At 37.0% G+C, this 13,863-nt stretch overlaps 1 protein-coding gene across 1 annotated transcript in view; it reads left to right on the top strand.

The window, feature by feature from the left end:
- The window catches only part of LOC132156999 (testican-2-like), a 28,382-nt gene extending 14,569 nt beyond the window's left edge, over positions 1 to 13,813 (top strand). The window contains exons 3-10 of the mRNA XM_059566105.1: positions 2,396 to 2,510; positions 3,270 to 3,378; positions 4,735 to 4,849; positions 5,453 to 5,572; positions 6,187 to 6,405; positions 9,597 to 9,659; positions 11,172 to 11,309; positions 11,703 to 13,813. Coding sequence (XP_059422088.1) covers positions 2,396 to 2,510; positions 3,270 to 3,378; positions 4,735 to 4,849; positions 5,453 to 5,572; positions 6,187 to 6,405; positions 9,597 to 9,659; positions 11,172 to 11,309; positions 11,703 to 11,848 — 1,025 coding nt within the window. The 3' untranslated portion in view covers positions 11,849 to 13,813. The remainder of the gene's footprint in view (positions 1 to 2,395; positions 2,511 to 3,269; positions 3,379 to 4,734; positions 4,850 to 5,452; positions 5,573 to 6,186; positions 6,406 to 9,596; positions 9,660 to 11,171; positions 11,310 to 11,702) is intronic.
- Positions 13,814 to 13,863: the final 50 nt, after the last annotated feature.

Below are 13,863 nucleotides of genomic sequence, written 5' to 3'. Positions count from 1 at the left end.
AAAGAGAAAAACAAGGAACAGCTCACTGATCTTATAGTGTCACAGTCCCTTGTATTTTGTAAAGAGCTGCAATTTCTGAAGAAGGAATTTCAAAAGTTAAAGGAAATCTATTTGAAATATATTAAAGAGATTGTTCTGGCCAAGTTTTAAGAGTTTTAAAATACGCCCTTGTTGTGACATAATAGGAATTAAATTAGATAAATCTGCAGTGTAGAAGAAATGTTAAATTGTATCAATTATTTACTTTATGTTGGTGTCTAATTGGCCTTGTAAGACTTTATTTATAGTCTGAAATTTCAAGAGCATCTGCTCTCCATGTTTCGACTTTCAAGCATCAGACAGCTAACAGATACCAAAGCTGCCGAAATTCCCAAAGAGCCTTATTTACAGTGTCTTCTTGGAAGGTAGCACTGGTCCTTACCTTTTTAATGAGGAACAAATTTGCATTTTACAAGTTATCAAAACAGCGGCTGTCACACAACTTCAGGACAAATCTATGATGTTTCTACTGTGACAGTAGTTTTTCTCTAAACACCAGTCATGATACTTGCTCATGTCTATATAAAAACCTCCTTGCTTAAAACACCCACATCCACATACACTATAATTCAGTTTGGAGTCGGTAAGTTTAAAAAAAAATAATAATAATAATATTGTTTTTGAAAGAAGTCTCTCAGCAAAGCTGCATTTATTAAATTAAAAACAATGTAAAAATTATTACACTGTGAAATATCATTACAATTTAAAATAACTATTTTCAATTTGCATATGTTTTAAAATGTATTTTATTTATTCCTATCTTGTCCAGTCCAGTCGACGTCACATGATATGCTGATTTGGTGCTCAAGGAAATATCTCTTATTATTATCAGTACTGAAACAGTTTTGTGGAAACATTTGTGGAAGACATTTTTTCAGGATTCTTGAATAGACACTTTTGATCAAATTAAGGCACACACTGAATGCATAAATTGATTAGTTTTTTTAAGTACCTACCCTTCACTTTTGAGCAGTAGTTCATGTATTTCTTTAATTTTGTCCTGAGTAAAACTTTCAGAGCAGAACATATTCTTGCAAATCTATGGCTAAACAAAGTGTTGCCAGTATGTGGACAAATTTATCATAAGCAGATGTTTTTTTTTCACATTCCTGGGTGTGTATCTGTGAAAAGAACATCTCAGCAGTCTGTTTAGTCAACCTGTACCATAATTAATCAAGAGGATGCAAAGCTTCAGTTCATTAAAAACAAATGGAGACGTATTTATTCAATCAGCGTCCGTGTTTTACAGTATTTATCAGCGTGATTGTATTTTCTCTTTCCTGTGTACACAGCATGTATCGGGTCCTTATCTCTGTGAACCCTTCCCTGCGAGTCAATCTGATATGCTCAGCGTTAAGTGGCTCTGGCTGTTGATGTATATTAGCTGCATTAGCTCAGCCACTGGCTTTGCTTGATAGAGTCAGTAGCTCCTTACTTCTACTCGGCAATTGTATGGATCACATTAAATGCTGCTCTGAGTATAAACAAAGGATGTGGTGGTGACTGGATGAGATCCCTCGGCCCTTTAAGCCAGACTTGGCATCGCTTACACATGGAGACCTTTTTTATGTATTTTATAGGGACGAGCTCACAGGGCTACTGTTTGTAAAATATATTTAATGTTAACAGGAGTGATGATTATGGATAGATCTAGAGAGAGAGAATTCTTTGTTTCTCTTTTTTTTATACTTATATGAGCAGCTAATCAGTCCTCACTCTGGAGTTGGACTGTTGCTATAGCAACATCATTATTCTTGTGTTCTCTTTAATCTGCTTGAGCCTGTTGTGATGAAGTGAGGGTTACCAATCAACCTTGTGCCGTTGTGTATAGACTGTAATAATCTGTCAGTCTTGAGATATAGGTTTTTTATCTTTTTAAGTTATGTGTAGTATGGTGAGATAATGATGGCTTACTAAAAAACATACAGCAAAATAACATTTTTGCCTCTTAGCTTCTCTTTTTTGCATTAATGTTCTTAAATATGAATCAAAGGGTGTTTGTCATGATATTTTCATCTTTGGTGTAAATTTCCCTAAAGATTCATGATGACATTTTTTAATTAATAAAAAAATAAATACATTTTAAATTAATAAAATAAATATAATATAAATAAAATGCATAAAACAAACATATCGTAATTTCCTGCTGTTTATTTATGTTCAGGTCAGAATTTGTTATTGTTAACTAAAACCCATAAAAATGTGTTACTTTAAAACAAATGTTTAAAAAAAATCTGGAAAAAAAACTGTATAGACAATAAATTATTTTTTTAAATAATAAAAATGACAAAAACCATCAAAAAAAAAAAAACTGAATGCATGGCAGATTATTAGGGTGCATCTCTCTTCATTACAGATGTTGACACCACTAAGGATCCTTGCCAGAAGGTCAAATGTAGCCGACATAAGGTGTGTGTCGCTCAGGGTTACCAGCGTGCCGTGTGCGTCAACCGCAAAAAGCTGGAGCAAAGGTGAGCCCTTCAGCTACAGGACTGTCTTCACGCACATAACAGTTATACATGACAGGAGAGTGTTTGATTTTTTTAGGGTTTATGAATAAAATAAACTGGGTTCCATTCTAAGGCACTGTGCGGAATGTAACTGTCCAATCTAGCTTTTCATTATTCATATCATCATGAAGAATCACATTTCAAAGTTTTTAAGGTTCAGATAATTGGCTGAGTGCGTATGAGCAAAGTGGGCTGTTTAGAAAGAAGTCTTCAAGACACAACAGCAAAAAATGAGACAGGGTTGTAAATGGTTTTAAAATTACGGCGCAGAGAACCCTGACTAAAATTTTAACTGGACCCCAGGGGAAAAGAAATAAATAAAATGGTTATGATCTGTTTATTTCCACAAGCGTTAGGAAATGTTCATTCACTTGTGAAGAGAAAGTCATATTTTTGTAGAGGTGAAATAAGAGCAATTTATTAAAGCGGGCATGTGTTGTCTGGTGGCTCATTGTGAGGTACACAGATTTTGTCCCTGGATGTTTGTTATTTTTACAAATTGAACTTGTTCCTGTGGCCGTCCCTAAGGGACTGGTTATCATTGTAGCATACAAATAACTACAGAGAATGTTTTGTTAACTTTAAATAAAAAAATGGGCCAGTGATTCACTGTTCCTGTGCATTTGAGTGACCAATACTCAAGCATGCGTCAGTTTATATCTCACATGGAATATTGATGATATTATTGATTGCATGTTAATACTGACTAATGTGTTTTAGGTTGAAGCAGCAGGTCATTAGACAGCAGCAGGACAGTAACTGTAAATCTTGCCCAGTATCTTCCTCTGGTCCTGTTTGTGGCTCTGATGGACACAACTATGCCTCTCAGGTATTTCACACTGCATTCAGCTTCCTTTAATTTTATTAAAATAAGCTGAGGTGCAGAGAAATGTATCATATCTATATGATCAATTTCTCTGCAGTTCAGCTTATTTTAATACAATTGGGTATGTTGCACTTTTGTGCCTGTTCAGACTTTTTTTGTTCAGAGGTTTTTGTTGGGTCGACTTAGATAACCCAAAAATTATCATATTCATATTTGCTAAATCAGTAAATTCCAGCCATGGATCGGTTTTGCTTTGTTAAATCTTTAAAACCAAATTGAACTTCTGTGGCTGACAGTAGATTAAAATAATCAGTCATGCGTAATAATGTTTTAACTGCATTTAGTTCCTTTACATCCAACATTTGTGTAAATTGATTATGTATTTCTGTCAAAGGTGATATTTCATACGTGTTGAGCTTCTGAATCTCACCACACAAGAAAGACCACATATATCTTTCTTTAATTTTGTTAAACGTCCCATCTGGATTCATTCATAACGAAATTTGCCGCCAGGCCTTTCTTGGAGAACGTTTCACCAAGAATGCCCCTAGAACATTTTCCCAGAGAGCACACAACAATTTTTGAAAGACAAATAGGACATGTCTCATTCAAGGGAAGGAAAAGTACTTAGTAAGTTTGTTGTTTTAAGTGAATCATTGTAATAATGGCCACTTTAATATTGTTAATGATAATCATAAATAATATCCAGTATAATATAATGTCAATATAATGCAAAACCTTGATCTAGTCACAAATATTACAACCAAATTAACACTAGATCAGGTCATTTTGAAGAGTCAGATCAGGTAAAAATATTTTCTTAGTCCTGTCAACAAACCTGTAGAGAAAATTCATAATCCTTTCACTAGCCTGCAACTTTGGATAATGACGTTATTTCTATTCTTGCTATTCTGTGCCATTCACAATTATTATTATTTTTCTATCTCTGTTATTTTCTGTGTGACTCGTGGATCAGACTGCTTGCGCAGTATGGATAACGATCTCTATTATACCTTATATTCTGGCCCTTGACATCCTTAAAAGTCAAAGAATTGTCTGAAGAGATTCTGGGTACTTGGGGATGAAAGAACCGTTCTGTTGAATTATGTATTATATCTTTTATATCTATTTCTGACCTTGTGAGGGAAGAAATTATGGTTGACATCAGCTTCTTTTAATGGAGATGTCTTGTCTGAACCAGCGATTTTCACTCGTCTGTTGAAATAATTGTGCTTTACCTAGGCTTACAATTCATGCCACTGAACAGGAGCATGTGACACTGGACAAGTGTTATGGCAGCACTGCTTATTCTTTGGATGTATTTGTGTGTGTGTGTGTGTGTGTTGCACCTGAATTTAGTGCAAACTGGAGCAGCAGGCTTGTCTCACAGGGAAGGAATTGAAAGTAAGATGTCCTGGTCCCTGCCCCTGTACCGCCACCGCGGCTCCTGCTACAGACGTGGACAGCAAACATGGTATTTACTTGCTACCTGCTTCCAAAAATCAATTGTTTTGGACCCCATTAAAGGAATAGTTCACTCAGAAATTTTCTGAAAATGTACTCAACCTTAGGCCGTCCAAGAAGGCGAAATTTATCATTACTTCAAAAGAAAGTAAGTCATAAAGGTTTGAGTAAATGATGACAGAATGTTCATTTTTGCATGAGCTCTTGTAAATATGCAACTTCTGTCTTGAATGAAGCACAATAGAAGTGCCAGCGTTTAAGTTTATAGGATCATATTTTGATGATAATAATGAATGGTTTTCTGAGATTGCTTCTGATGCCTTTTTGTCTCTTTCACATCCCCTTGCAGTCTGCAGCTCTTGCTCTAACAAGGGCTTTATTGATTTATCAACAGAGTATGCTGCTCTCTTTTCTTTCTCTTTGCGGCTTGCTTTGTGAATTTCTGCTGACTTTGATTATGACTGATTTATGTCTGCAGTCTCCGCAGGCTTTTCTTGTCCAATTCAGAAGGGCAAAAGCAGGACGATTGGTTCTTCACTCTTTAATACCAATGTCTGCCAACACTCCCTTATCTCCTTTCACCGTCTCCGTCTCTCTTCTTTTCTGTCTATAGAGAGTTGCACAGGGCAGGACCTGGCAGATCTGGGAGATCGCCTGCGGGACTGGTTCCAACTGCTCCAAGGCAACGGCAAGCAGAACAGCACGGGGAATCCTGTAGCCAGTTCTGCATCAAGTGAGCCTCTAACGTCTATTTTGCCAGTGCTTTTATATTCAGGAATGACAGCAGCTTCACTACGGATCAGCAGCATACAGTGACTCTAACCTCATTTATTTTGGTTGTATCATTTCAAGTAATGCCACAAATGCTGTTTTCTTTTTAGTATTTTAAACACGGACCTATGATCATTGTGTCCTATCCTGATGGCTAAAGAACACTAGCAGAATTTTATCCGCTCAAAGGGCAGATTTGAATTGTGAAATGCAGCTGAATGCTTAAGTACTTCAGTGGCAGAAAAAAATGACCAGATCAACCATGTGCGTATCAATTCTCTAAATAGCTATGCCTATTTTGTTTGTTACATTTATATTGTTTGCTTCTAATTTGCTTAGAAAAATAGGTCCATGGTTTCCATTAGTGGTTTACTGTCTTGACAACAACATTTGAACAGCAGTTTTGTATTTAAAAGAACATTAATTTTTTTTACAGGTAATATGATGCAATCATCTATTCTGGGAGAGATGCTCTTGGAATACATTTTAAAAAGCTCACAAAATGTCAAAGTATTACAGTATTTAAGCTAGTATTTCTCTTGCGTTAACATGTAACTTGTGATTGTTTGTGCACAGTTGTGGACCGAACTCTTGTTGCGACCTGTAAGGACTCTATTGGCTGGATGTTCTCTAAGCTGGACACGAACAGTGACCTGTATCTGGATCAAGCTGAGCTCTCTGCCATTAATCTGGACAAGTATGAAGTGTGCATACGGCCCTTCTTCAACTCCTGTGACTCCTACCATGATGGCAAAGTCTCCACAGCTGAGTGGTGCCTCTGCTTTTGGAGAGAAAGTGAGTTTTTAGTATCTTTGCACAATTAAACCAGGTCTTAGTGGTTTTTATAATAATATAATGATGAAATATTCTATATACTACCAAATATTCAGTGCACTACCATTGAAATATTTGTGCATTTTTGAAAGAAGCCTCGGTATCACTTAGGGACCAAATCTCTCTATTAGCAGGCCTGTTATTAAAATACTGGCTGTTTATTAGTACTTATAACCGAATTATATTATGACCGAAGCCTCTTGTGAAAAATACAGAAAAACAGCAATGTTGTGAAATATTATTATCATTTAAAATAACAGTTTTCTATTTGAATATATTTTCTTGTTAATTTATTTTCAGCATTATTACTTCAGTGTCACATGATCCTTCAGAAATCATTCTAATATGATGATCTGGTGCTCACAATACATTTATTATTATTATTATCAATGTTGTGCTAAAATATATTTTAATAGAAACAATAGATACATAATTTATGTAGCATTATCAATCCTCTACTGTGAAATTTGATCCATTTAATGTGTCCTTAAAAAAATGACTTTCTTAAAAAGCATCTTGCTGACCCCAAACTTTTGATCAGTAGTAGTGTGTCATTTAAAAAAATGTGCATATTGATAATTAACCAAATTTTAATTAAAACATACTGTTGATAAAAAAACACATGAAAAAAATAGTATATTATCAATACGATACATATATTTACAAAAAAAAAAGAGAGAAGATGTTAGTTTCATTCCTAATCAATAGTGTCAACTCGTACTAAAAAAAGATGGCATTTTAGTCAAATATTTTCATCTGAAGGCAAAGACTCAAAAAAAAGTAAAAATTTTGTGACATTGAAACATCACACACTTCAGATTTGAAATCAGCTCATACTGGGATCATTGCCTCAGCATTGCACATTTGTGCCCTGCATCCTGCTGGTCAGTGCCACGGTCCACAGTTTGCTCTGTTTGGTTATATCAGCGTGACAGAAGGGGGACACATGGCCGAACATCAGTGCCAGCACTAGTCTGTGTTTGAGCGTGTTGAACACTGCTTCAGAGAGTTAGGGCTTTTAAATCTGATTCCAAATGATGATTCCATTACGAAAGCCTAGAAGACGATATTGCATGCAAAGGCTGGTGTCAGAATGCATGTGTTTTACATCAGCACGCACTGGACTGGAGTTGAAGATAAAGAAGACACCAGTCAGAGGAGGCAGGGCTTTAGAAAAATCCATCTGTGTGCTGAGAGTTCTTCAGACTCATGCCACTAACTCATTCAGTTTGCACTGGATTAAGTTTAATTAGTTTTCTAAATATAATCAAACATTAAAGGGGGGATGGGAACCATATGTTTGGATCATTGTAATCCAAATCTTTCATTTCCTCTACAAACACTCCCTTTGGGTAGAAAATGAGAGATGGGAGGGCTGGAGAAGGCATTCATTGACCTTTAGCTGTTTGTGGCATGTGGAGAGAGTGATTTACAGTATTCATTTTGACGAGATGCATAAGTCTGGAGGAATTGCTATTCAGTGTGTGCTGCTAGGGTGACTGACAGTCAGTGTGTGTGTTTGTCAGTAGGGGAGAGCGTAGGTCTGTTTGCATGTGCATGTGTTTATCGCAACATGCTCTACATATTCATGAGACTCGTAAGTGTGTTCTTTTGTTTGAGGAATTCCTCTGTGTGTGTGTGTGTTTACTTAAACCATGGAGCATGGCTTCTTGACACAAACAGACACATGCTCTCCACTGTGCATCGCACTGGAGGGGCACAGAGCTGTATCTTAGCAGCATCTTAACACACACATACACACACACTAGACCAGCCTGGCTCTTGTTTGATGTGATTCTGCTCACGATATGTGGCTGGGCACTCTCATTTCTCCTGGGTAGGGCACAGTTGCTTTTGGCCTGTCACACTTTGTCTTCCCCTTGTATTTCCCCCGGTGGATAGGAAATGGCCATTGCAGAGGGAAAAACAACATCAGTGTTGGTTGTTGACAGCCTGCTCAGCCTCAAACTCTCTGGGACTAAAACCAGACGGGCAGTCAGACAGAAACCTGCTGCATTTTTTTAGACTTGACCTGTCCGGCCCTAACATAGTGATAGTGTTGAAGCATTGGCGAATATTCCTGTATGTGCTGCACTGATTTATCTATTAAAGGAAATATTCTGTCATCATTTACTAACCTTCATGTCATTCCCGAACCTGTATTACTCTCTTTCCTATGTGGAATACACAAGAAGATGTTTGGGAGAATGTCCAGGCTGCTCTTTTCCTTGAAATTAAATTAAATGGGGACTAGGGCTGTCAAGCTTCAAAAAGGACCATTAAATTGTTTAATTGTTTGAGTGAATGATTCACTAACTCATTCCTAAAGTCGATTGCTTGTCTTTTGAATAAATAAGCAGCAAAATAAATAAATACAATGAATGAATGATTTACTCATTAAGACAGGGACTTGCCAGTTTTAGTTTCATATTATAATATAACAATATCTTTTCATTTTTAAAATAACTTTATATTCCAGTATTCGCAATAATGTTTTAAAAGACTATAGTGCAATAAGGTTAGAAAATGTCAGTATTAATGATAGAGTGTCTGCTCTGAAAGAATCTCTAAATCTAAAGAGGATACCTTTTTTAAAAAGAGAATTATTATTATAATTTTTTAAATTATTGGGCATATTGGTTCCATCTCAGTAGCTGTGGTCACAATTTACTTTCATTGAACTGAAAAGAGCATCTTGGACATTATGCTAAATAACTTCTTTTGTGTTCCTCAGAAGAAAGTCAGCAAATGCATTTTTAGAATAATATTGCTCTAATATATTATAAGAAGGTTGTACATTTCACCTCAGGGCATTAAAGAGAAAATTGCAATATAGAAACATTCTATAACGGGTGTTAATTTTGTCCAAAACCTATTTAAACCATGTTCTATAACTACAAATTTAATTGACTCTTTCTTTCATGAATTGTATTGTCGTAAAACTAGAGATTAGAGCTGTCTATTGTGGCACTTTTGAAATGCGGCTGTGTTTGGGTGTGATAGTGTGATCTGATTGTACAGCTGCACGGAGAGCAGCCCTGGTGTAATGCCGCCTCATCTGGGAGTTGGTGGGGGAGCTCGTGTGAAGCGCTTGTCTGGGGGAGATTAGCGCCGACTCTTCCCTAAAGACAGTGATTGTTTTTCTTCCACAGAGCCTCCATGCCTGGCTGAACTAGAGCGAATCCAATTGCAAGAGGGAGCCAAGAAGAAACCAGGTAAGAATGAACGCTCCGCTGAGACTCGCTGTACTATCGCGGGAACAGCAAATTAAGGTGTGAATGAAAGGAACAAAGGGAGAACAAGAGAAAAAGGTTATATAGAATATATACAACTTGTAGAAGGAATGGAAGGAAGAAGGTTGGATAAAAGTAAAACGAGGCGGAAGGGAGGTAAGTGGCTGTGGGCAGTGCTGCATGTTTGGCTGCAGTGCTCTTAGGACTCTCCAAGGACATGCTGCAGATGCTTCAGCCTATCAGAGGCAGCCAAAATGCAAACAGTCCCCAAAGCCTGAGAACAAATATCAATGTATATAATACAAATAAACAGTTTCATTGTTATTAGATGAACCCATGTTTACTCTGAGGTACATTTATTATTAAATCACAAAAGGAAGAAAATCTCCTAATGTAATATCAAAATCTATAAAATAAACCTTTTCCCCCCTGTATTATACATATTAAGAAAGTTACACATCCATGCATTCCAAAAAAAATTATATTAATATTCCATAGTTCATTACCATTTTTGTCGAATAAATGTTCAAAAATGGAAAAGATGACAGTCCTGAAAAAAAGCCCATGTGCAACCTGTGTTTAACTCTATAATGCATTTACAGTTAAATCACAATAAAAAAATTTTTTTACTTATTATATTCTTTTAAAAAGAAATATAATCATTTTCTGCCTTTTTTAATTGCAGATTTTGAGAGGACTGTACATCTGTCCATTGCTTAGCAAGATTATGATAAATATTCCAGAGCTTCAAGGAGTATCATCATATTTGTCGAGCCTCGTTTAATTTATGTTGCCATAAATGTAAAACACAATTACATAAAAAGAAGACAGTCATGTAGAATTATGGGTAAGTGTCAAAGGAAAAGTTTAACCCTAAAAAACAAAAAACAATCTGTCTATAACTCTCTGAGGGATTAATTATTAAATCACAAAGGGAAATGATTCTATATATCTATTTATATATTTTCTTTTACAGTTGCACATGGTCATCACTTGCACCAGCTACTTAATTTATGTTCTCGTAAATAAAAAGCACACAAAGACATAAATAGGATAGTCAGGTTGAATTATGGGTAAGGGTCATGGAATCACCCGTGGTGGTTAGGATATAACATAACATTCTGAATGGTTAAAACTGGCTTTTAAAGAATTGTCCCTTAGTACACTCAGTGCATCAGGTTTAAATCCTGCATTTCATAGATCACAATGATTATGTGGAAATATATGTTTATTACTCTGTGCAGTTGTTTTTTTATCGTGCATAATGATTCGAGACACTGCAGACAGAAACCCAGCCCTCAACCCTCGCCAAGGTTACATTTTATGCATTACAATGAGCGGTGTCGCTTGAGTCTGTCACATGATTTACAGCAATATGCAAACTAGTTTGGAATGTCACCCCTGATGCAACACTCATTTTGTATAGGATCTGAAAATGAATGTAAAATGTTCTCAAAACGTGCGTCTGTGTGTTTCTCTCCCTGCTTGTTTCAGATACATACATTCCCAGCTGTGATGAGGATGGCTTTTACAGGAGACTGCAGTGTGACAAGAGCAGAGGGGAGTGCTGGTGTGTGGACCAGCATGGAGGAGAGTTAATGGGCTCCAGAATCCATGGCAACCCCGACTGTGGTGAGCACGAGCACAACACACACACACACACACACACTATACAGAGGACAATGCTCCTTCTGTAGCTACAGGGCTTAGGGCTTAGATCCACAAAATCATCAGTCATCCATCTGACAGAAGACCAAGTGCTACATTCATTAGGCCAGGTTCATTTCCATTCCAAAAGAGCAGTTGTCTCACTCAAATAAAGGTCCTTAAGATTAATTACTACTGGCTGCGATGGACCTGCAGGTGATAAGAACAAATCCCCTGACTGGACATAAAATAACGATTAAAAAGCCCAATATCAAAGTCACACCTCACAACAATTTTGTTCATTGTTCTCCCACCAAGTGCCTATTGTTTAGTCTAAATCGCTCACAATGTTTTTTTAACAACATTTCCATTTTGCAGATGAGATGGTCACGTACTCGGGCGATTTTGGCAGTGGGCTCGGATGGGAAGATGAGGAAGAAAAGGAGGCGGAGGAGAACGGCGAGGAGGCTGAGGAGGAGGAAGGGGAGGTGGGGGAGGTAGATGACGGCGGATACATTTGGTAAAACGAAATGTGATTCTCGCCTTGTTCGACGTAGCTTTCTGTGGCCCATTTCTACAGAGGCAGCTCTATCTTCTGACATTAAACAGTGGACACTGGAGGGTCTGTCATCTTTATATTGCACACCAAACAGCATTGAATTGGGGAGGGTGGGGGGGGCGGCTTGGTTAGTGTTAGTTGTAGTGAGATTATGGTACTGGGAAAGAGTTTTCAGTTATTGGGCTTATGGATACTTGTAAAACATCATATTTTTGTTGTAAGTGCAAGAGTTTTCTCCTGAATCAGTCTCTAGCATCTGCAAACACGAGTTTCAGAATTAGGCGCTTGATAGGTGTGACGTGATGCATTCTTATGCAAGTCTAATAAATACATACTTTCATCATTATACATTCAGAAATTATATCTGTTAAGTCTAAAGCGACTTTTTAAAGTATGTATATAAAGATAGGCAGGCTTTAGGGTCTAACCTGTTTCATTAAATCTTCTGTCGACCATCAGCAACTGCTTTCTTTGGAAACTGAGACTGCTGATAATGTTTTTGCTGTTAGAGTTTCTGTGAATTTTTTAAAAATGTACTCCAAATGATTTAGCGAATATGAATCCAGATTACTATAAATACAGACACAAAGTCCAAAAACACTAAGAGCTTAGTTAGCTTAGCTTAGCTCAAAAAGCTAAGACTGTTAGCCTACTCTGGCTGAAACAGTATCTGCATCATTTCTTTGCTTCCTTGAAGTAGATATAGTCGTAAATGTCTTGATATAAAGTAGCCTTGTCAGTGTATTTGAAGAACTATTTCTCCACGCTCACAAACTACAAGAGATTTTAGGCTACTTGCCAGAAATACACAATGCACTTCTACAAGACGATCCTTGTCCTAAAGGCACTATTTTATTCCTGTCTTTTGTGTAATAATCCACTGAAACCAGAGATGGCAAAGCATTATATTTTCATATATATTATGCCTCAATGCAGTAGCTTTCTCCCTCACCCCGACTTCCAAATCATTGTTTTCTTTTAAATGGACAGTCATAAATCCTGAGATATGTGTGCTCTGGTTTCATATGTCTGTCATAATAGAATTTGCTTATACTCCACTAGGTCAGGCTGTAATACGGTACTTCTGATGCAACATAGCTATTATAACGAGGCAGTGTATGGATGAACACGAGAGGCAGGAATGAGCTTTCGAAAATGCATTCTGACATATTCTCTCTCATATACCCAAAGGGACCAATCTGTCTTCGCAGATGTCTTCTAATCAGATCTTCCCATCATTTGCAGTGAAAGATGTGTTGGCTGTAATGTTCCTAGGTGTAAATCTGGTGCTGCAAGGATTTATATTCAAGATCTGAATCTTAAAATCTATGACTAAAGGTGAAGTACATGAGTCCCGCAGTAAAAAATATCTTAAGCACCAGTTTTTAGAGTTAAAATGCTGTAAAACATGTATGAATTACAGCCTCGGCATGGTATGATAATTCACTCAGACGTGATTTCTAAGCTCCACACAGGCAAGAGAAAATGCATTTGATATGGTAACATCCCCAGCGTAAACACATTCATCAATGTACCATGGCATCTACAGAAGAATATAAATCCTCCAAATGTCATTGAGACGAATCTTGTTGATATTTAAATTAGTTGTGGATTATCATCATAGACGACACCACCTTGCTGGTGTGATGGAGTGGAAAGATGGCCTGCTCATTAAAAGTCAATAGTGAATGTCCTGATGTCTTACTCAGCAGTGTTCGGGAGTCTGCTAACAGTGATGTTATACCACTTGGACTAGTGTACGATTGTATTGCACTGTACATGCCATTATTATTGTAAATACTTGGATTTACTGATTAGAAAACATTATATTTACGCTGAGTTGCAGTATATTTGCATTTAGTTGCATGTTTCTTTGTCCGAGTGTGTCATCTTTCTTGCCTGAATATGATTAAAGGCACTGGGCCCGAAAGTTCTGTTCCTTTGTTCTCCTAATTACTCCCAAGACTCTGTGACATGCTA

Source organism: Carassius carassius, chromosome 14 (genome assembly GCF_963082965.1).
Source record: "Carassius carassius chromosome 14, fCarCar2.1, whole genome shotgun sequence".
NCBI lineage: Eukaryota > Metazoa > Chordata > Actinopteri > Cypriniformes > Cyprinidae > Carassius > Carassius carassius.
The sequence above is the reverse complement of the archived record's forward strand: the minus strand, read 5'-3'. Positions and strand labels throughout refer to the sequence as shown.